We start from the raw sequence: 27,659 nt of genomic DNA on the forward strand, positions 1-27,659 counted from the left end.
GGATCGGATTGGATCGATTATATTGGCACATTGTCCGGGGAAGAGGTGTCTCGAATAGACTGGTGAGGTGAGGCATTAGACATTTACAACAGTGCCGACGCCTAGAGGGGTGAATAAGACTAGAACTGCAACTCTAGAAAATAGATAGATTCATTCATATACTCAAGAAAGATTTGACATCAAATGGCATTTTCCACCATCTCCAGACTTCAATCTATTCATATCACCTTTATCTTTGCTCCATCACTGGCTGCGGGAGATGGGAAACCCTGTTGCACACGAGATACGTCTCCACTGTATCATTCTCTTCGTCTAAGAGGGTGAACTATCTTCATCTTGCTTGTACGTAGACCGGGGCATGTATCTAGTGATCAAACACAATGAGTTTCTCTATTCCTGCTTTCACTGGACATGCCTTGGGTGTCTTTATAGGTAGGTCTGTTGTATACACAGCCAGCTAAGACATCTATCTATCTATGCTATACTGTACGTACGTATACCCATAGCTGAATAAGTCTCAACATGCAGTACTGGATTTCGACCTGCCGCCCAGCAGCCCAGCCCAGTCCAGCTGGACCGGATCAAACATATCCCTCGTCAGGTCTGGGGATCCATGCTCATCTGTTCTTGATAACAACCCGTCAACTCTATACCTGTACAATATCAATCATACCAACAGACAGAAAGAGAGACAGCCAGACAGACCTCTTGTCTGGCATTGTCTTGCCTCTCCTTTGCCCCGATTTGTACAAAGCCATTCACGCACCATCTGATCGACTAATCCCCTTTCTTGCACGCTGTGTGGCGTACCGAAAGAAGGGGGGAGAGGTGATGAGACAACAATCGGAACATTCTTTCGGAAAGCGAGCAACCAACCAACGAACATATACATATACAAAGCAAGGTGTACAACGGGGAAGATTGTTCTGCGCGCCGCTTTTTCCTCTTCTCTCCAGCCTTGCAATGTCGAGTTCACACACGAAGCATAACTCGTTCTTCTTGTCCGTCCATCGCTGTTCGGGTTTTCGACACACCGCACCACCATGTCGATGTCGACGCCTAGGAAGGAGGGTTGGGAGACATCTCCACGTCAGTGGTTGTTTCAGAGGAAGGCAATTCGATCGGCACTGTATTCCCCGCCACCTCGTCCGCCTCATCCTTGGACTGATCATGGCCGACGTCTGCCATGGTTTCGTCTACCTGCATGTCCTCCTCACCTTCCCCAAGAGCCGCCGCCGCGGCGGCCGCCTTGGCCGCTTCGCCCTGCATCAAGCTCGCTCTTCTCTGCGCCTCCTGTTCATGCTTGTAACTCACATTGACGGCGAGGAACGACTTGGGCAGCTGCACGGTGTTGAATTTGGCCTTCAAGGTCGAAATCACCTCCTTCCAGTCCTGGTGGTCTGTCAACGACCGTCTCTGCGCGCTTCCAATGGCGTGCTTAGAGTCAAGGGAGACGTCGAGAGGGTCGATGGTGTGACAGCCAGGAGAGATGGAGATGCGGATCGAATAGGTCGATTCGTCCGTTTCGGCGTCTTTGGCTTCGTACAATTCAAAGCAGATTTGTGACAGGTAGTCGAGTTCGGGAATCGTGGACCGCTTGATCTTGGTGTGGATGCCGCCTTCCATGATGCAGTTGAGCAGCGTGTAAATGTGCGACTCTTTGGTGAAATACACGAAAAACTTTGCGTCCCCAGAGGCTTGCAGTTCTTCCAGGTCCGAAACTATTTCTCGGAGTAATGGAAGGGATGTCAGGAGTCCAATCTCCAACTTTTCGTCGTTGCTGATTCCATATTCCTGTGGGCCGATGTAGTCAAAGAGGATCTTACTGTACCGATAGAGCTCTCTCAGCCGGCTCAGTCTCTGGTCCACCATAGACCGACTGTCCCCGGAACCGGTGAAGAGTTTGAAGTATGAGGCACCCTGCTCCCACGACATGAGAGGCGGCGTGGGAAGTGGCTGCTTCAGAATGGATTGTCTTCTAAGTCCAATCTTCTGGGCGAAGCTATGCCGTTCATGAATGCTCCCACTAGACGAGACCATACTTTCATGACGACCAATGCCAGTTGAAGCAGAGGGTTCATCACTTCGTTCTGGTTCAGGCGGAGGCTGAGGATTCGAAGAGGGAATGCTATCGTCCTTCGCCATTTCCTCCAATAGTGATTGGCTTGGAGTGAAGACCCATTCGAGGAATTGTTTGTTGTGCAGGGCATCGTACTTCATGGTGTCGTACAGTTCCGAGATCTTGCTAGGATCGGCCTTTTCAGTGTCACAGAATTCGGAAAACAATTTCTCCCAGCGCTCCTTAAACAAGTCGGGATCCTCTCCTGTACACCACCTAGATTGGATGGAGGCAACACTGACATATTCTTTGGGCTGGCTGCTGCTATCTTTGCCTTCCGCAGAATCCTTCAGAGCAGCGAGGGAAGCGGTGGCTCCCGTTGCGAGCTTCTTGAAATTGTGCCGCATCACCCGCCGATGGAATCGGAGCAACTCAATGACGGTCTGCATCACCGCATACGGCTCGGGCACATCTTTCGGCCATGCAAACTCTTCAGGAACACTTCCTTCTCGTAGGAGATGCTTAAGCTTCTTTTTGACTTTGTCCATAACGTCCTTCGCCGCGTTCGAGTCGTCCAATAGGTCTTTCCGGACGGTGATAAAGTCTTCCGGAAGGTCCTGGCGATCGAGAAAGGCAGCGGCCCAGATCTGTGCGCTGGTCCGCACTCTGTTCTCGGAGCTTGTGAAGATGCGCACATCCTCGAGTAGCTCCCGATTGAGGAGTTTGAAGTCGTCGCGCATGTTGGTGCCCAGGTCTTGTGATTGGTATCGAGCGGAATGTGTAGGTTCGCCTCCCCACTTCATTACCAATTGTAATTTATCAAGGACGAGATCGTTCTCTGCTGCCGAGAAGCGAGAGAAGGTCGTCCCGGATATTGAGTCGCTCCTTGCCTGCATTCGCCCCAGGTCCTTGGAGTCCGAGATGGACCCTGCTCGCTCGGTGGAGGGAGATTCTGACAAATGGAAAGGTTCAGCTTCTGCAGCCAACCCGTCTGGACTGGTGGCTCTTAGAGCATCATTTGACGCCTGGGTCATCTCTTCGGGCTTTCTCTTTCGGAACATCGGTTTGATCTGAACTTTGGTTCCAGGCTGCTTGCCCTTCTTAGCAAGCGCAATTTGTAGATTTCGCAACTTATCCGGGTCTTCAAGGCCTTCTTTCTGTGCAATCTTGACCGCTGCCTCGACACTTGCCAGAGCCGCCTCGCCCTTGAGTAGCACCTCTTCGTGATGTCCTTTCAGAAGATCCGCAAACACTTGCGAATGGGCTGTAAACTTGATCTTCTGCTTTGGAGTTCTATCGGCATGTCTGATGACTGTGACCACTCCCTTCAATTTCCAGGAATGTTTCGATGCTGGCAGTGGTGCTACCTCCTCCGGCTGTTTGATGGGGACTATTGGCTCTGTCGATAGCCCCGCCGGGGCCGAGGATGCAAGTTTTGGGGGAGGAAGAAGATCTGCATTGTCGATGGTAGCCGGAGGAACAGCGGCATTCGAGTCCTTCTCTATGGTTGGAGGCGAGCTTAAGGGAGTCGTCGCGGATGATGTCTTTGTCGATGTCGAAATACTCCCTGCGTGATGCCGTGAAGAATATGGCAGGTGTTGGGAGAGCTTCGTCATGCTAGGCGATCTGAGGATCGTCTTGAGTGCTGAACGATGCGAGTGATTAGTACCGTGCCGGCGGTGGTGAGACCCATCGGCTCCTATCTCAGACGTCTGCTCGTCTAGTATGCCATTTTCCTTCTTGAACTTTTCAGCCAGGAAAATGCCTCTCAAAATTCTTGCGCAATCATTGTAGTAGTCCTCGTTATCTTTGACAAAACTCCAACCGTTCACGTCAATCACGTAGCTTGCGGTGCCGGTTCGCAGCATATCGAAACCGCAGATGCGCTGGCCGAAGGCTTGAGAAACTTTGGATGCCATTTCCCTCTCGGCCTCGCTGAGTTTGGTAACGTATCGTAGCTCCTTTCCATGAGTATTTCGGCGGACCAAACCATCAACCACTGGAGACTTCCTCGTTTCAGCATGGCAGTAGTTGGGACCGACGGTGTATGCCTTGACGTCCTCTGAGTTCTCCGTCCTCAGAAACTGTTCGTAGATATAACTACTGTTCTCTTCCGTGAGGGACCTCGGCACAATCAGGTTGGGATCGTACTCTGAGGATTTATTGCCTATCTTCCGGAACAATCGTCGAGCGCCGCCTTCCTGGCTCTTGGGGAAGTAGATGATGACGTTGTGGTCCTCCCCGTTGACCGGCTTCTCGACAAACGGCTTTTTGAAGTGTTTTCCATCAACGACAATGGTGTCGCCCTCGTCTACGAGCTCGACCTTTTGTGTCAAAGGAGCGCCTCCACCGGTACCGTCTTCTGGCCCTTCAAGGACCACGCCCGTCAAGGCGCGGACGTGCTGTGCTAATTCGGCGGATTCCAACTTTGGGCCGCCATCTCGGTTGACTTCAATACGCCTGGGGGTTGGGATATGCATCTGGTCCAGGATCTTCAAACAGAGTCTCCTGTCCCACAAAACCTTTTGCATGGGGAGGTCGTTCACCACAAATGGTTTGCGTAGCTTGGCATATGCAATAGCCTTATCGAGCGGGAAGCCGTCCGAGAAGAAGGATATCAGATAATCACTTGCTCACGTCAATAGGACGTCCTTGTCCGCCTCTGAATACGGGACTTACCATATCGGCCAGTTCTCGACGTCTGCAACAGTCAGTGTCTGTAATCACAATGGAGAAAAGTAGCAATGCCTACCTTCGTCGAGAATCGCTTTGTCGCCAAAGACGATGACATCAAACTCGCCATCTCCCTGCAGCCGGGTCAAGATCTGTCGACTGGGGCGACTCCGGGCCTTCACATCTAGCGCACACACTCCAATACGGCCAAATGGCGCCTTATGATCGGCACCCACGCTTTCATTTCGTGCAGATCCAGCGGTGCTCAAACGTCGATTCGAAGACGTGGAACGAGGCTGGGTGACTCGAGGGGCTCTCGTGGGCAAGGCGGTTTCGGTCCCATCGGGTTCAACTGGAGTCCCCAGCGTCTGGCCGGCGGGAAGCGAAGGCTCACTTTGTGGAACGACTGCTTGGGCATTACCGTGAGAAGCAAATCCTGACACTAGAATTGTTTGGTTAGGAATGATCGGGGAACTGGCGGGAGTCGAAAGCAGAGGCAAACCAGAGGTACGTGAAGTGGATGCGGTGGTAACCACAGTAGGATCAAGAGCAGTGGTGGAAGTTTGAGGTCCCGGCGAGGCCCCAAATGGGAGCCTTTCTACCTCAAAGCTCTTGATAGAACCAGGCGGGCTTCTAGGGCCATCCTCGGATCTCCTGAAGGACCGGATGGAAGAGATCGAACTGGAGAACCTTCTGTCTGTGATGGGCTTGGTGGCAGGGGGTGGCATACTGGTACCGGAGCGATCTGCGGAAGCCCGCGTGGTCTCAGCATGGGCGGACTTTCGACCATCGGTGCTCTTGTGGGCTGCCAACAAGGAATGAGTAGATGGGGTGCGACCAGTCGGAAGAGAGGGCCGGATTGAAGTCACGGAGGAGGCGGTCGATTGTACGGCGGAGAGAGAAGCAGCCTCGTCGAGGTCGGTGTCGGAGGTGTTCGTTGGAGCCCGCCGGAGAGGAGAGTGAGGATCCATCGTTGGCGGAGGACTCGAAGACGGCAATGGTGGTATGGGAGGATAGACGGCGATGCAGGTACCGCAGTTAAGCGGGACACAGAGTGTGTGGAGAAGTAACCAGGCTCATGTAGCCGGGTTCAGCATTGGATGGGACACGGTCGAGGCGGGATATCCTGAGTCGAGGACGGGGAAGACTGCTCCGGGGTCCGAGCCATGCAAACTGTTAGGTTTTCAAGACATTGTCTCCATAGCGATTCGAGAAGGAGGCATGCAACACGGGAGTCGGAGGGTTGAGTGGACGCGAATTAATGAGATAGAGACGAAAAGGGAAATCGAGAAGTCGTTCGAGATACGAGAATGGGCGAGTTTTGCTGCAGAGACGCGACGTCATGCGCAGTTGGAGACGGAGAGCATTTTGTATGGCGCAGGCAGAAAAAAATTATGGTATAGCGACGATGGTAGTAAATAATGTCCAATTCTTCACCACCCACAATTCCTCCAATGCAAACAATGGCAACTTTCCTCTAACCAGACCTCCGAGATATTGAGGATCCGGTGTGTCTCGTCATGGAAGATGCTGTTGAACTTCCTGTTGCGAAAAGGCAACGGAGGGACGACCTAGTCACGACCAGCAACAAAAAGCCTCCCACGAGTTCCCGACTTTTCGCTCCCTTCAGGGTAATGATTCCCCCAGTCCTGCTTTACTGGAAGTTTCCCACTGACCAGCTGTTTAAAGACCCTCGGGCTCGTCTCTCCCACGAGAGTCCCGTTCACATCGGTTCCTCTAGGGAAAACTACATTTCAGATCACCACCTCGGTCGGAAATAGTCTGCACACCTACGATCTGCGACGAGGCCTCAACCTTGTCTTTCTCAGCCGTCCACAATGTCCGAAACCAATCACTGCGACATGCGCTCACCGTGATCGAGTTTTTGCAGCCTGGGGCGGAACCCAGCCCCACGAACCCCGGGGATTGTGGGTGTTCAAACGCGGACATTTGATCGCAGAGCTAGGCCTCCATGACACACACCCTCAAGAGATTGTGCAAATAGTGATATTTGGACCGTGGGTGGTGGGCTGTGGAGCCGAAGCAATTGAAGTCTGGAAGAGTGATTCCTACGCGCATTACACGACGGTTCAGCCATCCTCGACATCCATCGATAGTCGAGTGGGTGGAATTTTCTCCGGGCCAGTCTGCACATTACCGACATTGCTGAATAAAATCTGCGTTGGGAGAAGAGACGGACTGGTCGAAATCTACAATGTCAGCACTGGTCGGTTGGTACACACCATCCTTGCTCCTTCTGCCGGCTCTGGCTCAGTGACGGCGCTCGCGCCCGCTCCCGCCGTCTGCCTGTTGGCGGTTGCATACGCCGACGGCTCCTTGGTCATTACGGACGTGGAAGCCGATGAGATTGTTCTCGAGCTGCATCAAAAGAACACCAAAAAGCCAATCACATCAATCAGTTTCCGCTCCGATGGCATGGGTGCTGGCGAGGACGGGCGCAAGGACGGTGTCATGGCAACTTCCAGCACCGAGAGTGGCGACATCACGCTCTGGGACCTGAACCGTGGCGGTAAAGTGGTCGGCGTGGTGCGAGGCGCTCACGAAACATCCAATCTTGGACAAGGAACCGGCGTGAACAAGGTCGAGTTCCTACCTGGCCAGGCTGTGCTGATATCTTCTGGCCTGGACAATGCTCTTCGGTCGTGGGTATTCGATCAGAACCCGTTCTCTCCCATCCCACGGCCGCTGCACGAAAGAAGTGGACATGCGGCGTCAGTGACGAAGCTCAAATTCCTCCCAGCCGCTTCCGATGGCTCGGACGCAACCGGCAAATGGCTTTTGTCAGCGGCCCAAGACCGAAGTTTGTGGGGGCTGAGTCTGCGCAAGGATGGCCAAAGTACAGAATTGAGTCAAGGCGCCGTGAAGCACAAAGCTCGGAAGGCCGGACTACTCAGCGACGACGCGTCCGGGGTGGAGGACTTCAAAGCTCCGCCCATCATAGACATGGCTTGTTCACTGAACCGAGACGGCGGAATGGGCACTGTCAATGGCCCCGTGTGGACGAATACCAAGACGGCCAACGCCGAAGAAGTCAGTATGACGGGCTGGGAAAGCATAGTCACCGCCCATGCCGACGACAAGTTCGCGCGGACCTGGTCCTGGGGCCGGAAAAAGGCAGGCAGATGGGCGTTCGAGACCGGCGACCACACCCCCGTGACGAGTGTGGCCATCACCGCTTGCGGCACCTTTGCAATTGTCGGGTCGGCAGGCGGCAGTCTCGACATGTTCAATCTGCAGTCCGGCGCGCATCGTCAACGCTACCCGCCTCGCCTCAAGCCCGGCCAGGCCAAGGAGTTGAAAATCCAACAGATGCAAACAGACCGGGCGACGACGCCGTCTGTACGTGGTCATCGAGATGCCATCACGGGAGTGATTGTCGACAACCTCAACCGCACCATGGTCTCGACCAGTCTCGACGGAGCGATCATCTACTGGGACTTTTCCAGCGGCAAGATTCTAGAGAAAGTCGTGATGACTGGTGCGACGCCGACAGCGATGCGCTACAACCCCGTCTCAGGCCTGCTGGCACTGTCTTGCGACGACCTGTGTATCCGCATCGTCGACATTGAAACTCGCAAGACGGTGCGCGAGCTGTGGGGCTGCGTCGGGCAGATCTACGACTTCTGCTTCTCCCACGACGGCCGCTGGGTCGTGACATGCTCGATGGACTCTGTCGTCCGCGTCTTCGACCTGGCCACAGGCCATCTCGTTGACGCATTCAAGACCGCCACGTGCACCGGCGTCGCCTTTTCCAGCACCGGCGAATTCCTGGCCACCGCACACGCCGGAGCGCGCGGGATCAACATCTGGACCAACAAGGCTCTGTTCGCGCATATCCCCACGAGACAGATCGACGATGTGAACGGCGTTATTGACTTGAGCGAGACCGCGGAATTCCAAGCGGCGAGCCAGTTGGCCATCGAGGCCGACCCCGAAGACGATGTCCCAATAGAGACCCTGGACGCCTCGTCCGAAATAGACCAACTAGACCAAAGCCTCCTCACGCTCTCCCTGGTCCCTGCTTCGAGATGGCAGACACTGCTCAACCTCGACAGTATCCGCCAACGCAACAAACCCATCCAACCTCCCGAGAAGCCCAAGGCTGCCCCTTTCTTCCTCGGGTCCAGTCTCACAAATGGCGTCACAAGCGGCGGCGACGACTCCTCTCAACAAGCAGCATGGGCCCATGAGAAGGAGAACCCGGTCGACGAAAGTGAGCGGTCACGCATCTCGCGATTGGCATTAACCGCGCAAGGACAAGGACCCGGACATTATTCTCAAGTCACCAAAATCCTCGAGGACTTCGCATCAGACCCTCGCCACGACCCGTCACTCCTGTCAGACCATCTGGCGGCGCTGCCTCCTTCTGCTGCGGATCTCGAGATCCGCTCTCTCACATTGCATGAAATGCCTATCTTTGTGCGCGCCTTGACCCGCCAACTCGCGCTGAGAAAGTCCTTCGAGCTGGTCAACACTTGGATGAGTGTTTTCCTGAAACTGCACGGCGACTTCATAGGTGAAGTCCAGGAACTCAACGACGCCGTGCTCGATTGGCGCGCCGTGCTGGATAAGGAAGAAAGGCGCTTGAGCCAGTTGGTTGGCTATACGCGCGGAGTGGTGGATTTTCTGCGAAGTGCGAGATAAAAGAAAGGGTGTCGCGTTATTGTTGACTTTCCAAGCAAGGATCTGCCCCGTTGGATTGTTCACCTGCGTAGGTAGTTACCTTCACGTTGGGCACTTATACACTCACAATAGACTTGTCGTCATCTACTGTGATGGATCGTGGCACAACGCTTCATCGGCTCTATAGTCTGAAGCACGACATGCTGGCTCGGGGCTTGCATTGATTGTTGAAGAGGAAGACAACCACGGCCGAAGAGATCAATCTATCAATCCACCATCTGCTGAGCGAGCGATCCATGAATCCGTCTGGCCCGTCGCCCCATGTCTCTTGATAGACGATCTCAGTCAAGCCGCCAGCTGACGATGCGGTCTGTCCACTACTAGGTCGGAGGAAGGTTCTTCGCCTGCAAGTCTTACGGGCCTTTCCTTTGGAGAGATAGGATTGACGAACGACTGCTTTGTTCAGCAGGATGTGGGTAATACGTATATCTATTGTGTATCTATCTGCCTGGCCAACTCAGATCATACACTGCACCCCAGATGTGCTATTAAGCCGCGAGCCGCTGGTCGCAGTCCTATTAATGTACAACGTACTATCAGAGTCCTGTTTGTGATGTATATGTATATATACGATATATGCAAAAACCCACCTGCTTTTCTGATCCGAGATGCATATTGAACATTAACCTCCACCTTAATCTTTCAAGGCTGGTTTCGGGTAATGGAATCCTTCCAGCACGATCCCTGTCAGGAGCTTCGCACTGGATGCATGGGACCATAGCAGACGTATATCATGCCTAATCCCCTGGGACATGCTATTCCCTTCCTCATGCATTTTTTCCTTCCCGCCAGTGCGTTAGACGCATCTGGCCAGGTTCGAAGAGTGGGGGAGGAGAGGAGATGAGGTTCGGAAATCCTTTCTTCTCTCCCATATTTAGAGACGAGAATGATTGCGAAGCCATGGGCTCGAGGCCTGACATGTGCTCAAATGGCGAGCTAAATGCCACAGCTGGCAACGGCCCTAAGTATTGCTTCACGGCTTGGAGCTCGCCGCCGGTAGTGAGATCATCCAAATTGCAATAGGGCCCAGGGACATATCTCGGAAGCTCACAAGCCTGGAATTCGGTCATAGTCGTCGCGATCGAGGTTGCCTCCTCCGATGTCCTCAATTGTCAGACATGAGCCCCTCTCACCCCGTCAAGCGGCGAGACTTCTTTCATGAAATCAACGACGATGGCCACCGCGGCCGCTCCCAAGGTGACATTTCACTAGCATGGCTCTACTTTTGTTTGGTCCAGTGCCAATGTGTTGTCGCCCCCTATCAGATGCCTCGGTGGTAAACGCTTGAACCTGATGACCGAGCGTCAGCAAAAGGTGGATGACAAAAAGGTCGTAGATCAATCGAAAGGGTCCGAAAACGTACCATACGGGGTCGCAGAACAAGAAGGTCGTTTGCAACCTCTTGATCTGCCCCTTAATCCAGTCCAGCTGTCCATCACGGAGTACCAGCGGCAGGGCGCCGTCTTCTGGCTCTGCTAATCGGTAGAGAACAAGAAGGTAGGTAAAGATGTTCCACCCGCCCGATGCGGCGGCACGACTCCGGTAGACAGTCTCCATACTTGGGATGCTTGTGGTCCGTCCCGTCTCTGGGTCGGTGATGACTTTATAGGGAAAATTGATCTCTTTGGAATATATAGGATTGGTGGGAACAACCGTGTCGCCGAGATGGAAGGGAACGGTCTCGCAAATCGCATCGGCGAGAGCTTGCATTGTCGAGTTGGTGTTTTCAAGGATCGAGGCGCTCCCAGGACTCTCACCAAGACTAGGCTCGTCGGCGTAAGCCTGCCGGATGACCTGCAGCGTCAGCAGTCGCAATTTGTGGTACAGATTCCACATGTCGGGGTAAGCCAGGTCGGCCCAAACCGCGCATCGAGCTCCGTAGAATCCGGCAGCCACTATTGTCGGCAAAACCTCTTCCCGCAGGACATACTGTGCCATCCATTCCGGGTTGGTGACACTTTGTTTCCACGCCCCCATCAGGTCGTTGATTTTCATCGCTTCGACAACGACTTCTGTATAGCGCCGTCGACGCTCGCCACAGTCGTCGCCGCTCGATGACTGCTGCTTCAAATCATCCAGACGGCATTGCACGTGGACGAGCATGATCGCAAGCTTGTCGAGTTGTTTCACAGTGCTGTTCATGACCGACGGGTGGTCAAAGTACTCTTCTGCGCCCGGGGGAAGAGGCTCCCGGCGTGTGATGGCGTACTGGAGAATATCGTGGCGGGTGGTAAGGACGAGTTCACGGCTGGACTCAGTCGTGTAGTTGGTAGCACCTTTCAGTCTCAAAAGAGCCAGGGCGCCTTGTTTGTGTCGGAGCGGATGGGGGAGTCCCGGCACATAATGGCTCTGAAGACACTCGTAGAGGTCGAAGATCAGAGTAGTCATGAGGAGTTCGTCTATGGTACTTCGCGAAGGAGTGGTCAGGGCTTTCCTGGTGGCAGAGATCGCTTTCGCGTACAGATTTCGTGCTGGCCGTGTGTCGCAGCCCTTGAAGCTCCACATCATGGCGACGTTGACCGCGACTGCAGATGTAGCAATGCGCAGAGGAGAGTTGGCTGATGAGCGGAGATACATTGGTTGCCACGTCGTGGTCAGACTCTTGTTTGCTCGAGGGTCCAGTATTGTCCCCGAATAATAACGGAAGAAGAAGCATATAGAAGCCTGTTCAAGGTCTGGCTGAACCACGTCTGGAATTGCGGACATCCTGTTGTCGAAGTAGGGTTCATTGCTGAACGTACCGCAAGCATATGCGTCCGCGTCTTGTGCCTTGTGAGAATCCGGAGGCTGGGCTGAGTAGTTGATCCATTGAAGCGGCTGACTGGTAGTTGAAATCGACGTGTTCCGTTCTATAGACGTTTCACTGCGAGGTGTGCTACTCTCCGACCGCGAATCAGACGCGTTGTGTCGACCAGCCATCCGCCGGCTGAGAGCATCGTTTTGGTTTCTGTGTGCCCCGTCGAACACATCGCCATAGCCAGGACAGGACTGATGTCGACGAGTGCAGTTGTTGCAAAATGGCTGAGTTTGATCGCACTGGACCACCAAACTGTTAGTCCCAGAAGAGTGATAGGCACTTGCGGCGGCTACAGACCTTAACACGACGGGTCCGACATGTCCTGCAACCTCCAGACGGACCGTGATAGACCATTCTCAAAGTGCCGCCAGCATCACAGTAAGAGCCAGTGGATGAGCGTTGGCCGACCTGTACCTGGACAAGTACTTGCGCCTAGCCGATTGCTGGGCTAGTCAGAGACTGGTAAATATATTCCCTGAAGTGATCCAGGCAGCACCATTCTGGCAGAGTGGAGATGGGCTTTCGCTGAACCGAGTCAAATCGAATGTGTTGTCAAGTCAGCTTGGCACAGAGAATAGACCTCTAGAATGAGACTCAGAAGGCCCTCGATATGCTGGGTGATACAACAGATCCCAGAATACCAAGAAGACTGCTTACGAACTCCAACACGGAATCCCGAATACGATGCACTGTTATGCTCAGCCCTGCCAAAGTGGATTGATGGAACGAATCGCAAGGGGGTCCCGTTTCGGGTTAGTAGGTGTTGTCACAGTTGGTCTGTCCTGAGTTCCACTGCGCCACGGAAATCAAGGCGTTCCACCTCGGACACGGAGACAGGAACTCGGATTCTCGGTCGCTTGGCTTTGAAGCAAAGAACATTCAATACGATGATTCTGGGGGCCGGGAGAGGAGCACTTCGGCGCTCTTGGGAAACCATGATTGAACATTACATACTATTAGGTGGGGAAGAAGCGGCAGCATTAAGGTATTGACTTGAGTGTCGTCCGAGGAAGCCCGTGTCCGACATCGAATTAAGGTAGTTTCGCACTTGGCAGGGGCAGTGTAAGCACAACCACTAAGCCAAATAAGGAGTAGTGTATGGAGTTGGCCCAGCTGCTAATATTAACCATATCAACCCAATATCGTTGTCGCTGTATCGCGACTCGCGGAAAATTCTCCCTCTCTCCACTCATCATTCGATAATACGATCCGTGCCCTAAGTAATGTTTCGTCCAACATGAAGGGATCAATCAACGGCAGCATCATCGTCGTCTATACTGTAGGCCAGGGTCCTAGTCGCCCTGCGACAACTGATCATGTTGATCTCCGGGGGCCTGATAGGCTTTGAGTTCAGCCTTACACGTGGCGTGCTACCCAACCGCGATGGGTGGAAAGCCTGATGCCTGGCCCCGTCGCCTGGATTGAGGGCTGCCTTGCGACTGAGATGCGCGTCCACTGCCCCCAGTCTCTTGGCTTTCTCCTGCGACGGCCCGACATGTTTCCAAAAGGACTTATATCTTGCGAGAAAAGGTGGGCGCAGCAGCCAAATCTATGTTGGTGGCCGCTCGCCAATACGGAACGAACACCCCGTATCGATGTGGGTACCTGTCTTTGCTTCGGGGTAACTGTTTATTCCTTTTATAAATTGTGGCTTCCATCCTCCCAATACCCAACACCTCATCCCTCGAGTCCTCAATTTTATTCATCAGTATATTGACTCTTATTTCCCACTGATCCGTGGCTATACACATCTGCTCTGTCCTTCGCTGCTGTCGATTCACGTTTGTGCTGCGATATCACCATGTCCTCAACAGATGAATGCGTCGACGTGTCGCCGGAATGCCCGGTCCAAGCCTCAATCTATGGTTATTATCCTAACCTAGGAGCCAATGCATTCTTTCTTGCCTTCTTCGCCCTCTGCCTCCTCCTCAACTTGGGGCTTGGGATTCGCTACAAAACTTGGACTTACATGGTGGCATTGTGCTTGGGATGCTTAACGGAGCTCATTGGCTACGTCGGAAGACTTATCATGCGCGGCAACCCGTTCGCGGATTCTGGCTTCATTACCCAGATTTGCTGCTTGATCATCGCGCCTGCTTTCAACTCTGCCGCCATATACTTGACACTCAAGCATATCACTCTATGCTTCGGTGCAGAGTTTTCGATCCTCAAGCCGCGCTTCTACACCTACATTTTCATCGTCGCCGACGTGGTCTCCCTGGTCCTCCAGGCGATCGGTGGAGCCCTCGCCTCTACCGCCGATGATGATCAAGACCAAGAAGACCTGGGTGACCACCTCATGATGGCCGGTATCGCGTGGCAGGTGGCTTCACTCTTCTTCTTCGCAGCCATGGCCAGCTACTACATTTTCCGGAGACGGAAGGCACTCCCGCAACATCCTTTGTCGCCCGAGGCGGCAGCCACGCTTGGAGACAGAAAGTTTCGACTCTTCGCGCTCGGTGTCATCACTGCCTGGGCAGCGATCTTCATTCGATGCATATATCGAATCGTTGAGATGGCTGGTGGTTGGGGCAATACTATCATGCGTAATGAGATTGGCTTTATAATTCTTGAAGGAGTGTATGTATATTTCCTTCTGAGCGGTGCGGATCAAAGCTGACAGACAAACAGTATGTTGGTGTGGGCGACTCTTGTCCAAACCGCCTTCCACCCAGGCTATTGCTTCCCTCGTCTTTCCTCCAAGTGGTCGGCAGATGAGGCTACGATACCCGAGAAGACTTCCCGAGACGTTTCCATGGAGAACCTCACGACCTCGCGCGAGGTTGCTTAGTCATATCAGTTCAGAGGATGAGGCATGCTTCACCCAAATAGAACATTTCTGGGCGTGACTACTTAAGAGCAAGGTTGAACTTGAAACGCAAGGGGGGTAACGAAGCGCAATTCATCGCGATTGCAGGATCATGATTTGGGCACTGTCTCCATAAGGAAGGGTTATATGGCGCACTCAAGGTACATGGCATGATATAGGAAGGATTGGATATAGATTGAGGTATTGGGAGCCTTCTGAAGCGTTGTTCTCTACCCAGGGCTTGAGGCCATCCATCACCTGCCATCAAAAAAGGACATTGCCAAACTATTTCCTGTGCTGTTCAGTGCACAACCTGCCATCATGTCCAGACAGACTGTGTTATCACAATATGACCAACTTAGGTATGGACAGCTCAATAACCTAGTGAGATATGTTTCTATCGGTCGGAGTATGCCGCTTCACAGTATCAAAATAAGACGATGATGGACAAATAACACCAATGGCGGGGCTGTATAAAATGTATTTGGTCAGACTACCCACATACATGTCATTTGAAACCTTCACGGTGCGCCAGGCTCGCAACCCCGCCGTCAGCCTCAAAGTCACAACGGACATCAAACACTCCGTCACCGTCACTGTGACTCTGGATTGCCGACGCTGCAGTCAAACTGCGGTAACTGACCCGTTGATCAACCAACACATCATTTGATCCTGTTCAAGTTTTGATTCCATCAGGCAGAATAGGACAATCTTCTCCCTTCGGTTCTAGCAACACCTACCAATCTCTCCTTCGCCTGCGTCGGCCAGCAAATTCACTCTCTCGCGCAATCGTCTCACCAGACCCGATTCGTCTCCAACCGACCTAAACTACCTAGTAATCTGCCTGCCCACCCACTACTGGTACTGCGGCTTCTCCGAGTGATTCCCCTGCCTGTTGTTTATTACACATCACATCTACCAAAACCTCAACCAGGATGTCGTGGCAAGGTAAGTCAAGTCGATCCTTCGCGCATTCTTCCCTATAGACGGACAGAAGTGCTAATAACATCTTCTACTTCTTTAGCATACGTCGATCAAAGGTACAGCTTACCGAGATCCCATCTTGATCCGCACATGCCGAACCGTTCTCGCTAACCGTCTATTTTATGTTCGCAGCCTCGTCGGCACCGGCCATGTCGACAAAGCAGCCATTTTCAACGCCGAGGGCACCTCCGTATGGGCGACGTCTCCCGGCTTCAACGTGACACCGGCCGAACTGCAGGAAATCGTTGGCGCGTACAAAGACACCTCTATGCCCAAGAAAGTCCAGTCCACGGGTCTACACATCGCAGGCCAGAAATATATCGTCATCAAGGCCGATGAGACGAGTCTGTACGGGAAGAAGGTGGGTTCAGGAAATTCTCTTTCTTTGCAGTTGCTCCTGATGATGCGACGTTAAAACACCCAACAAGCGCCGGAAAGGCGTATTTCACAGAGAAGGGAACAATAGCTAATATATTCTGCGTCTTGGACAACAATAGGGACGAGAAGGCGTTGTGATTGTCAAGACAAAGCAGGCCCTCCTTATCACACACTACCCCGAGACGATACAACCGGGCACAGCTGCCAATACTGTTGAGAAGCTCGGCGCCTACCTCGTCAGTGTGGGATACTAAACAAATAGATCGGCCTGCCTTGTTGAAGAAGGAAGCCGGTTCAGCAGCCACCAAACGTCTTGTGCTACTAAGCCTCGGTCTAGAATCGGAAAAGCAAGGCAAATCACCTGGCCCGAAACTCTATCAAAGCAGCGCAGCGAACACCTGAGGACAATTTACTTAAGGTCTGAAAAACGGTTGGGATTGGCATGACTCTTTGCAACGAATGTGGTTCGGACCAACCCTGGCACAAACAGCCCGGCGGCATTCTAAGGGGCGCCTGCGTCTGTCTTTGAAGGTGCGGTGGGGTGGTAATGTAATGCTGCACCTTTTTGCTTGATCTTGCCTAGGAGCGGTTCAAGATGCCCACAATTGATACCATACTCATGACAAAAAGGCCCTCTGTTTCTTGTTCCAGTGTTCAACTTCCGCTTCCGCTTGTCGTGCTTCGTTACTTTCTGCTGCTTCCTGGTGTTTATGACACCAAGAAGACACTCTTAGTCCCGTCTATTCGCCCTCTGTCCTGCCATCTAGTATTGACATCCTGGCCATATCTCTCCCTATATGTCTGGGCAAGGAGTCGTATCAGCCCTTGGTTTCACAGGACAGTGCACAGGACGCCCACTACATGATTGATACAGGAAACCTGTGCTGACAGCGACCTTGACGAGGAGACAGAAGAGGAACAAGGACTTAGATTGGCCAGGTCACCTCCAGTGCACGAAATCTGCGCTTGTTCAAAAGTGTCTTGTTGTCTTCCATGTTCAGGTCTGATATCTGCGCCTGTGACTCGACGTCGGTCGAGGTCATATTACAACTCGAATGAGCATCGAAAGGACGTCGAGGCCGGCGCAAAACGGTCCCTGCAAGGTAGGTGATAGCAAAACACCAGCCCGGGGCCCGTCAAGACAACTTAGACGTTCCTTGACGATGGCTCTGGTAACCATGCTCTCCCGTCTCATCCGTAGCACCCCGAACGCCCTGACCTTTGATGCATGATTCATCTAAGTAGACGCCCTTCAATCCCGAAGCACCACTGTCTCCTATCAATTGCTTCCCATCGGTCCTCTAGCAGCATTTGCCGCTTGCTCCGGCACCCTGGTTTTGTGCGACATTAACACCTCCACCCGAGTGCATGCCGGCGCCGGCTCCGGTGTCCTGGGAACTATCAATCAGACGCTTCTTGACATCCGAGGCTAACGAGTAAAAGGCCTTTTCGATGTTGATGTTTGCTTTGGCGGAGACTTCGAGGAATGGGATGCCCAGCTCGTCGGCCAGGGCTTGTCCTTGTTCCGTGGACACGACGCGCTTCTCTTCCCAGTCGCATTTGTTGCCGATGAGGATCTTGTTGACGCCTTCACTCGCATGTTGTTCGACATTGGAAAACCATGTGCGGATATCTGAGAGATGTAGCGTCAGTTTAAATTGCCCGACTCGAATGAAAGGCAGGTTGCATCCTTACTGTTGAAGCTCTTCTCATCCGTCACATCATAGACCAGCAATATGCCCATGGCGCCTCGGTAATATGCGGTGGTGATCGTTCGGAATCGTTCTTGGCCTGCGGTGTCCCATATCTGCAGTTTCACTCTCTTGCCATCCAAGTCGATGGTCCGGATCTTGAAGTCTATGCCGATCGTGGTGATGAAACTGGGCGTGAAGCTGTCTTCGCTGAAGCGCAGGAGACAACATGATTTGCCGACACCGGAATCGCCAATCAATAGAAGTTTTATCTAGAGTGCCACGGTTAGCGGTCAGCGGTCAGGACTGAGTCCCGACATTCACGGCCAGGAATGGTCGGGGAAGGCTTCGTACTAGGAAGTCATAGTTGCGTGTTCCAGCCATCGTGTTGCTCTGCGCTGGAGGCCAGGGAGGAGACGGTGTGGTATGCAACGCAGCCTTGCGCTTGTTCTCAGGAATGAAGCGGGTCAATTGGGTCTCGTGTTTGACTTGTGGGTGTGCCGACGGTGGGAGTTTGCTGTGGGAGGGGAAGGTTGGGGTGCGTGAAACTACTCACTACGGCGCTCGCGGAGGGCCGATAATGGAGAGAAGTGTAAGAGAAGAGTAAAAGCGTCAGGAAGGGTTTGGATGTTTTTAAGTGAATAGGCGACAACGAGGAGAGGAAATAATGTCGCCTGTAACGACAAGGAGGGTTTCGGCGGAAGTGGAAGTGATGATAGATACGTCGAACGATGTCGCTGAGTGTGAGTGGTAAGTGAAGTGGCTGGAGACCCTGTACTACTAGTATGTACCTACCTTATGTAGGTACCTAGGTACCTAATTAGAAGGCGAAGTCAGGTAACAATATTATTGTCTGTCATCCGCCTCTGATAAGCGGTGACCTGTGATGAGCGATTAGGGCACCACTACACGCAGAGGGTAGGGGACTGTGGTGTTGGAGAGCTGGGGCTGATCAGGCTTATTATTGGGGGTCACAGACTCACCAGATGCCTGCACAACCGGCGAGGGGCGTAGCGCAGGCGCCGCCGCTGCCTGGAACCTGGTGTTGAGCATCTACGGCCGCTTAAGCAGCTACCTACGCAGCCCGAACAAGCTCAGAGCGGGTACAACAATGTCCGGGGCTGATTACCTTACCCAGGTAGTTATACTATTTGGAGTTGCGAATCTCTAAGAGCCAGCGCACCATGAACAGTCGTTCTGCTCCCCTTCTCTCTATACTACAGAACAGGCGCAGGCATTATGTTCGACACCTAGTAGTGGTAGGTACCTTAAGGTAGGTATCCCCGGTATGTACCTCCTTACCGTGGACCTCTATTCCTGTGACGTCACCTGAGGCCGCTGCTTGACACCAACTTGACCTGCTGCTTTTTCCGCACCCTCGAGATGTAGTGTGAATGCACAAACCTGTTCATACTGGGCACCAGGATTGCTGCACTTGACCGCAGCCTTCATTTTACAGGGGTCGATTCTTCGAGGCTCTTAGAGGAGTTTCTTCCTGACGTGCAGAGAAGCAAGGCCTACATTTGGCATGGGTTCGTGACTGCTCGACTTCCTCCCAGATAGTAGACCAATCTTGGTCTACTCTGCGCGTAGTTGTTCAGCATGTCTTTCATTGATGAGTATGTCCCTGGTGACTTTGTTTGCACTCTGGGGTAGATTGTCTGACCTGCGCAAAGTGATATCCGTAGGGTTGATGTCGCCTTGGACAAGTTCCAACTTAGGGACGCCGAGGAACGAGCTGCCACCTTCAATGCTGCTGAACAGATCGCGAAAGCCGACGATGATCCTCGAACCTCTCAGCTCAAGTTCGTCATCCGATCCCTATCCACCACCTCGCGTTCCAAGCCATTGTTACGTCGGTCGAAAGTCCGTAATCTGCTGTCTCAGGTGGTGAAAAGGGATGAAGGACAGGCAACGACCGAGACAGCATCACCCGAAGTCTCCAACCTGGAATGGGTGGCTACTGGCAAGGCAACTGTCCAGGTCTACGGACAGATACTCGACTCTCTACTGGATAGGACCATTCCGTTGAGCGAATCGATATGGTATTGGGATGACTTGCTGGGGTCGTATTTCAATATCGCCCTGTACACGGTCCAGACATCCCCTTTGAGATTCTGGAAGCAGGCAAAGGAAGTCTACGCTGATGCTCGTCAAAGATTCAATGAAGGTCATGGGCTCAGAGCTTCCGCGCAGCAAGCCAGTTCTACAGTTTCGGAGAGCTGGAGAGAGTTTTATGGTCTTGTCCGAAAAAGCATACAAGAGCGGTCGCTGGCCCAGGCACAAACCAGAATACTATCCCCCTTCTCAATAGCCCGAATGGAAGCGCGTCGCAACCGGGAACAGATTCGTGACCTCAGGAAGTCTAGCTCTATTACAATAGGCCGACTAGTCCGTGAATGCTTGGTGTTTGAAGGACCTCCAGAAGATCGCAAAATCGGGGCCCTGCCGCAGATGATAGGATCACAAGAGGAAGATTGGCAGACCACTATTGCGAGGACTGTCTGCCTCCTCGAAAGCTTAACAAGGACCCAGCATGACGAGGACGACTATCTGCCAGATCCTGCCACAGCTTCTTCGGCTGAGATGGCGGGGTTATTGATTAAGATTCTAGATGAGAACCTCCCCAAGCACGAACAGGATGCGAACGGCCTAAGCTCAAAGTATGGCAAACCGCCCCGGCTGGTACGATACTGGATTCCTGCAGTTGCACTCCTTTTGTCGGGCAGCACACTTCTGAGGATCGTTGCCAACCGAAGAGCGGAGATCATTCAGTGGTTCAGAGATTTTGGTCAAACAACCATTGACTTCTGGACGAATTGGGTAGTTGAGCCTACCAAGAAGTTGATTGGGACCATCCGACACGATGAGCAGAGCGAGATTGCTATTCAAAGCCGGGAGAGTCTCAGCGCAGATCGGGAGAGTCTCGAACGCATGGTCGTTGATTTCGCTGTGCAGCATCCAGAGAATGGGACCAAACTGAACGACACCCAGGTTGCGGAACTCAGAGCCAAAGTCAGGGAGGGCGATCTGACTCCAGTCCTGAAAGCGTACGAGAGAGAGATGCAAAGTCCCATAAAGAATGCCATCATGGGGGATCTCGTTCGCACCCTCCTGATCCAAGTACAAAAAACAAAGGTCGATGTCGAAGTGGCCATTGGTGGGATAGACTCTCTTCTCAAAAGTCAAGAATTGCTCTTCGGCTTCGTGGGCATCGCGCCCGGGGTGTTGATCTCGTATGCTTTGATTCGGTGGCTGAGGGTTACATTCGGGGGTCGCAAAGGCCTCCAGCAAGGCCAGAAAAAAGGGGAAGCCATTCGACTGATCAGGTATGTGATCCGTCTCCGAGGCCAGAGCATAGACCACCACTGACTGAAGCTTTCCAGAAACATTGATCGGACCTTGACCAACTCGGAGCTAGACGAGGACGGAATCATTTCAGAAGAGAACCACGGTCTCTTACTCTGCGAAGCACATCTGCTCCGCCAGAGAGCAACTGCTGTCTTACCGAAAAACATCCAGAGAGAATTCCTCGAGGATCTTGACGACCTATTGGACATCAAGGCTGGAGTCCATCGACAAATCAATGTCTTGAGACGACTCGAATGGGCTTATGCAAAGTGGCTGAGATGATGCATCCTTGTCCGCGGCCTTCTCGAGACTCCTCATCATGAAGTCCGGGTCCGTCCGCAGAACAAATGCTTACAGCAGGTGCCACGATGCGTTATACGTGATCCAACGACGACCCGACACTAGGCGGCGGTGATTAGGTCTGAATCATCAAGAACTACGCAACAAGTGCTCAAGAGGGCAATTCGCGACTGTCCAATTGCTCCATCCACTGTGTAGCATGGAGAGCTCTGCATCAACAATATAGTATGCCGTGCTCGCAACTTCACTCCGCTAGACGTTTCTACAATGCGCAGCGTACAGTAACCGATTGACGGTAGCTCGTTGACACCTCGCTGTTCATCAGAGTCGGAACATATCTTCCTGCTTGAACACCCAATCAATCGTGCGACTGGTAGCGACCAGTGAATTGGGTCGACTGTGAACGTGAAGAAGAGCCAGACACAGGAGGATGGGGTGCTTCAACCATTGAACGGCGTCTGTCTTGTTCGAGACCGTCTCCCAGCCTTGGTTGCATTCATTCACATACCCCATACAATATATATGACTTATCCTCCACGAGTTTCCCAACAACGTCCTGTCCTGCTTCATCTAGTGGAGGCAAAGAGCAGCAGAGCTAACGTCTTACATCGCCAGCAAGCAACCTATGCCGTTGTGCAAAGCCAGAGAAATAGCTACCCTGGAGCGAACCCAGCTTGATATAAGTGAGGCTATCAACGTGTTATCTGCCTTTGATATTGACAGAATGGCTCTATGCTCGATGAGCCAAAGAGGTCCTTTCCATCTTTTTCGTTTGACGAGACCTGACACGGCGAAAGGCTGGTTCACAGCGAGCAAGGTCGATGTGCCAATCACACGAAACCCGATCTCTGCTTCGTGTCAGGTCCCTGCTCATCGGTGGATTCGCTGCTGAATACCTACAAGGATCAGCTGGAAAGACAGCGGATACGAACAGCCACCTAAAAAGTCTGGCAGGCGCGAGCCGTGATACATCACATTTCAGGCTCTGCATCAGAGTGAGGTACCTGTATGTCCGGCCAGAAAAGAGAAAAAGATCCCAGCCTAGTACAGGATACGAGGGATATCGATCTTCATTCAAACCGCGTCGGGTATCTAGCACGGGGTTGAGGATCCCTATGCGCCCTCAAGTACCGTTTAGAAAAGGGGGGAAGGGGGTTGGGGGAGAAGCAAGGCCTAACAAGAGCTGCCCGGCGTGGGTCTGTCTGTTCCCTAGGTACTGTTCCGACCCGGGGATTTCTGTCCCGTCACTGGCAACTTGAACCTGACTACAAGTATGGACTGGGCCGTTTATCCGATGCATAACTGCCGGTTGCTGCCGGTTGCTTTCCCCCGCAAAGTCGTCGACTATGAGGGCCCCAAAGACCGGCGTCAGCATGCCAAACTGATTTCGCCCTCTACCACCGTCGTTTCTGGCCAGACCCAAAATGGCCGGCAGACGGAAGCCTGCAAAGAGGGTGTCTCGCACCGGGATGCCCCTTGATCAGGTCGAAATCCCAGGGTTACAGTGACTTCTCCCATTTGCTGTGGTCCATGTCTGGAAATCGAGTCCTGGCACCTTGCAGCTGGAACACCAATCTATGGACAAATGGCAGGACAAAGCCTCCAACAAGGAAGCAAGAGTGGGCATGTGTTTCTCTGGAATGACCGTAGGATGATGGAGAGGACTCCTTAGGCTCGCCCTGAACTGCAACTTCGGACACCAGACACCGGACTTGTTGTCTCTGACAGCAACTAGTGGCAGGGTAGATGGGAATGTGACGATGATGGACCAACTGATGGACCAGCTTCGCCCGCCAGCTCCTCACTACCCACTGCAACAAGATAGGGTTGTGGTCATCTCATCGTATCCAAGATCACCCATCAACCCGCTGATCAGCCTCTGTCATTCATTAGTTCGACCGGCACAACGCTCTAGTGCTACGAAGTGGTCCAAGGCTACAGCAACAAGCTGCAAGCTGGAATGAATCCAACAATCGGACCTGGGGTGGCGGTCTCGGTCCAACAAAAAGGCACCCAAGGCACGAAGGCGTTCAATTAGACGGGCCCAACCTCGCCCACCATTCGCCGGCTGCCTGGCTTCACCCGTTGCACAAGAGGCTTCTTAGCCTATGATTTCGTCCTTGAGGTGTGTGCAGATCGCTTGGTGGTTTCCTCCCCGGACGCTTCCAGGCGGGCTTAGTCTTGCTTGTCTTGTCATGTGCAAATGAGACCTCACCTTTCTTCCTCCATCTCGACAGAACTGAATCCACAACCTTGTTGGGCCTCCGGATTCCTTCTACAACCTTCAGCATAGGTATTGACCATGTCTTCCCTTGTCATGGCTTCAACGGCTACCTCTCAGACCGAGCCTACGTCTTCTGGGTATTCCAAAACCGCACGGCGGCAATACCAGAGTTGCGATCAATGCCGCAAAAGCAGGCGAGCCTGCGATGCTGGAACACTGAGAGTGGTCAACTTCCCCTTCGCCGAGGACGACACTGTCTCGGCTACGTTTCCTACTTGTGAAGCATGTTCCAACTGTGCGAAGAGCGGGAAGAAGTGTTCTTTTGACTGGCTTCGTACTCTTCCGCTACATGGCCTTCCGAAGGGCATCAAGAGGAAGCTCGAGTTGACCGGCTTTCCAGAGCCGGCCGACGCTCGATCCAATCCAGCATCTGAGACGCATATTCGTCCATCGCTTATCGCTTCTCCTTCTCTTCCACGGGACTCCTCATCATCGTCGATTGAGTCGATACCGGCGTTTATTCCTGAGTCCAACGAGAATGTCGAGGGCCAGTCCCTGGCGCACGCGAAGTACACGCATTCGCCGTACTCCAGTTTCGGTCATGAGACAACTGTTTACAATCCGTCTCCCAACGTTCCTGATATTTACCTCACACCCAATGCTGCTCCCAATGGGCCTTCTCCCACCTCCCAGAAGACAGCAAACATTTCTCCTCATGCTCTGTCTGTATCGACCAAACCCAGCATCCGATGGAGCGTTCCTACTTTCAACCGCTACGACACGTCATCTTCCTCTGCAAGCTCCAGGTCCCTCGATTCTAGAACCACGACGTTCAGTTCCCAGGCCGCTCGCAGTGCGTCTTCAATCTGCTCAGATTCAAGTCGCGAACAGGAAAGCGCAGACACGTCCTCACCAAAGCAAGTCAGATGTATCGCTCAGCCTGGACGAACATGCGATCCTCTCCCCAAGAAGACATCCTCATCAGCATTGCCACCCAGCACCTCACCCGCATCGGCAGCCATTGCCACAGCATCAAGACGTCCTTCAATTAGTTCCGCGCTGCCTACGAACGGACGTTCGACTCCATTATCACCACACCAAGTACGGTTTGCTGATGGGGCCATGAAGAGCATGATCGCAACCGGTCTACTTCGCATCTACCACGACAGCTTCGAGAACGCATTGTCATGTTGGGTGACTGAACGGAATTGTCCTTACGAGACTGAACTTCATGACCTGATTGCCCAACCAAACGATTGTTCAGCAGCTGACGAAGCGGCTTTCCGACTGGGTGACAACCGGATCTTTTCCCGGGTTTCTCGACTGGACTCGGCCTTTGCCCAGCTACGAGGACGAGATCTGACCATGGTAGAGAACCGGACTGCTTCCAAGGCCCTGAACGCTGCCATCATGGCTTTTGCCAGTCAATGGTCGCACAGCTCACACAACAGTTTTTGGAAGAGCAAAGAGGGCAGGACGCAAATGAAGGCTTGGCAGAGCAGGTCGAGGAACGAAGTGCCAGACTCGGCCGCTGGAACGTCGGACCCTATCCTGTCGAGTGAATGCGAACGGCTGATCCAGAAGACACTATGGCATGAAGCGCGCACAGCCATTCAGGCCACCACGGAGATCGATTCGTTCAAAGTCATACTCGCACACATGATCTTTGCGCTTACACAAAGACCTCTTGATGACGGACCCCGATCGCCGAAGCCTCCGGATTCAACCAAAGTGCCAGATGGCAATACCGGCGGTGGTCGAGCCAGTCACGGGGGCCCTTCAGCAGACGGGGGATATGCACAATCCGTTGATTTACTCGTCAACGAGGATTGGGACCCGTTCTCCACCAGCGACCTTGAAACGATATCCTCGCCTGCTGTGTATCTCGAGACCGCGGTGCGCAATCTATTCTCCTGGAGACGCAAGATCGAACGACATCGAAGGAAACGGATGCGGTCATGCAGAACCCAAGCTGGCGATCCACCACGCTCCCGACCATTGGGCGCAGTGGCCGTGAGGGACCAACAGACGTTCAACATTCTATTCTGGCTTGGGATAATGTGCGACACGACTTCGTCGGCCATCACTAAGCGGCCTCTGATCATTCCTGACGAGGACTGCGCCATGATTCGAGACAAGATGCATGGGGTGGTACACGATGGCCAACACGCAAACAACAATGAGACCACCTCGGCTTCGAACCGAGGCAGTATTGACCTCAGCGATGACTTTGGGCTCGGACTCGGACTCGGCATCAACGTCAACGCTGGTCATGGTGTCAATGTCGGTGTTCTCGATGCAGAAGGCTCGATTGCATCCACGGAGCACTGTCACCCCAACGGCCCGTCTCCCACTGACAACGATCTCTGGGGCGACTACCTGCTAAAATTCAACTGGGCCGGCCCGCGCCCAACCCCACCGCGCTGGCCCTGCACGTTTGACCAAGCGGCGCTCGTGCTACAAGAAGCCATCCCGGTCAAAGTGCTCCTGTACCGCAAAGTCAGCCAGCTCCAAACGCTGGCCTACCGCCGCAGCCCGGCCCATCTACTGGAGAAGTGCATCGAGGAAGCGCTCGCCGTGTACCAACACTGGAATTCGACATATCAACCATTCATGCGCGACTGTGTGCACATGCACGACCAACTCCCTGCGCGCGTGCAGTCGTGGTACGTGATCCTCGACGGCCACTGGCATTACGGATGCCTGTTGCTCGCGGACGCCATTGCCCAGGTGGATCAAGACCAGCAGACGATGGCGCCGCAGCGGACCTTGCGCGCGCGGTGTGGCTTGATTGGCGAGCTGAGACGCGACAATGCCACTGCGGTGGCGGACATTGCGCGCGCCTCGCTGGCGGAACATGCCCCTGAGGTTCCGGACAATGCCGATTTTTCATTCGCCTGTAACGGTAGTGCGATTCTCACGGAACCGTGGACCGATGTTCTTGTTCGGGCGATGGGGAGTGCTTGTCAGGTTTTTATGGATGGTCTGGCTCGATGGGATGACAGGGCTCTCGATCGTGGGTTTGGCACGACCAGAGAAGCATCTTCGAATGGTGACTGGGTCATGGGTGGTACAGGTGGAGGTGGAGGTGGAGGTGGTGGGGGTAGGTCGGGTGATGTCGACTACGACGACTCGATCGCAAAAGCCGAGATCTGTATTCAAGGCATGGTCCTCCTGGGACGGAAGTCTGACGCGGCCAACCGCACGGCCGAGATCTTTTGGGCGAGGCTGAACAAGGTTGTTTCTGCTGGACGACGGTCGATGCCACGAGAGGACTATGTTCAGCAGGGGAAACAGCCTTCGAGCCTCAGAGAAGATCTAGTGGCAGGACTGGACTTGAATTTCTTGTCTACGCCACATTCGATCCGGTGTTAACACAAGCAATTCGAGCTCGAACCGGATCTTAAATGAAAAAGGCCATCGAAGTCGTTCAAGTTGCCAGCTTCGCCCTACGTAGGTCCAAGGAGAACCTTCCTTGTCGGTATATACGTCCGTCTGGAGTATATTGGAAGCAGTACATCTACAGCTACGGAATTGTGTATGTGTGTATGTATAAATATATCCATACATATATATCTTCTTGCAGCATATTGTCCTGTCCACATAGTCACCTGCGAATCCGGGTGGTTTCTTCTTGTTTGGGAATAGGACCGCGTATGATCGGCCTTCCTTCTCCCGTCATATATGAC

General features: G+C 53.2%; 8 protein-coding genes across 8 annotated transcripts; 5 read left to right on the forward strand and 3 right to left on the reverse strand.

Annotated features, from left to right (window-relative positions):
- Positions 1-1,059: 1,059 nt before the first annotated feature.
- A1O1_04352 (uncharacterized protein) lies at positions 1,060-5,703 on the reverse strand (the record flags this gene model as incomplete). The annotated part of the gene is made up of 3 exons (XM_007725246.1): positions 1,060-4,687; positions 4,739-4,760; positions 4,812-5,703. 3 exons carry the CDS (start codon positions 5,701-5,703, stop codon positions 1,060-1,062), a joined length of 4,542 nt encoding a protein of 1,513 aa, XP_007723436.1.
- A 549-nt stretch (positions 5,704-6,252) lies between these two features.
- Positions 6,253-9,397, forward strand: A1O1_04353 (uncharacterized protein; the record flags this gene model as incomplete). Its single annotated transcript, XM_007725247.1, has 2 exons — positions 6,253-6,363; positions 6,422-9,397. The coding sequence occupies 2 exons, from the start codon at positions 6,253-6,255 to the stop codon at positions 9,395-9,397; spliced, it is 3,087 nt and encodes a 1,028-aa protein (XP_007723437.1).
- Positions 9,398-10,644: 1,247 nt separating this feature from the next.
- A1O1_04354 (uncharacterized protein) lies at positions 10,645-12,355 on the reverse strand (the record flags this gene model as incomplete). Its single annotated transcript, XM_007725248.1, has 2 exons — positions 10,645-10,726; positions 10,800-12,355. The coding sequence occupies 2 exons, from the start codon at positions 12,353-12,355 to the stop codon at positions 10,645-10,647; spliced, it is 1,638 nt and encodes a 545-aa protein (XP_007723438.1).
- Positions 12,356-14,034: 1,679 nt separating this feature from the next.
- A1O1_04355 (uncharacterized protein) lies at positions 14,035-15,024 on the forward strand (the record flags this gene model as incomplete). Its single annotated transcript, XM_007725249.1, has 2 exons — positions 14,035-14,813; positions 14,865-15,024. The coding sequence occupies 2 exons, from the start codon at positions 14,035-14,037 to the stop codon at positions 15,022-15,024; spliced, it is 939 nt and encodes a 312-aa protein (XP_007723439.1).
- A 953-nt stretch (positions 15,025-15,977) lies between these two features.
- Positions 15,978-16,658, forward strand: A1O1_04356 (uncharacterized protein; the record flags this gene model as incomplete). Its single annotated transcript, XM_007725250.1, has 3 exons — positions 15,978-15,990; positions 16,083-16,387; positions 16,524-16,658. 3 exons carry the CDS (start codon positions 15,978-15,980, stop codon positions 16,656-16,658), a joined length of 453 nt encoding a protein of 150 aa, XP_007723440.1.
- A 1,047-nt stretch (positions 16,659-17,705) lies between these two features.
- Positions 17,706-18,479, reverse strand: A1O1_04357 (GTP-binding protein ypt2; the record flags this gene model as incomplete). The annotated part of the gene is made up of 3 exons (XM_007725251.1): positions 17,706-18,037; positions 18,100-18,367; positions 18,450-18,479. The coding sequence occupies 3 exons, from the start codon at positions 18,477-18,479 to the stop codon at positions 17,706-17,708; spliced, it is 630 nt and encodes a 209-aa protein (XP_007723441.1).
- Positions 18,480-19,697: 1,218 nt separating this feature from the next.
- Positions 19,698-21,728, forward strand: A1O1_04358 (uncharacterized protein; the record flags this gene model as incomplete). The annotated part of the gene is made up of 3 exons (XM_007725252.1): positions 19,698-19,714; positions 19,772-21,424; positions 21,482-21,728. 3 exons carry the CDS (start codon positions 19,698-19,700, stop codon positions 21,726-21,728), a joined length of 1,917 nt encoding a protein of 638 aa, XP_007723442.1.
- A 2,335-nt stretch (positions 21,729-24,063) lies between these two features.
- A1O1_04359 (uncharacterized protein) lies at positions 24,064-27,345 on the forward strand (the record flags this gene model as incomplete). The annotated part of the gene is made up of 1 exon (XM_007725253.1): positions 24,064-27,345. The coding sequence occupies one exon, from the start codon at positions 24,064-24,066 to the stop codon at positions 27,343-27,345; it is 3,282 nt and encodes a 1,093-aa protein (XP_007723443.1).
- Positions 27,346-27,659: the final 314 nt, after the last annotated feature.

This window comes from Capronia coronata, assembly GCF_000585585.1.
Source record: "Capronia coronata CBS 617.96 chromosome Unknown acBCG-supercont1.3, whole genome shotgun sequence".
Lineage (NCBI taxonomy): Eukaryota > Fungi > Ascomycota > Eurotiomycetes > Chaetothyriales > Herpotrichiellaceae > Capronia > Capronia coronata.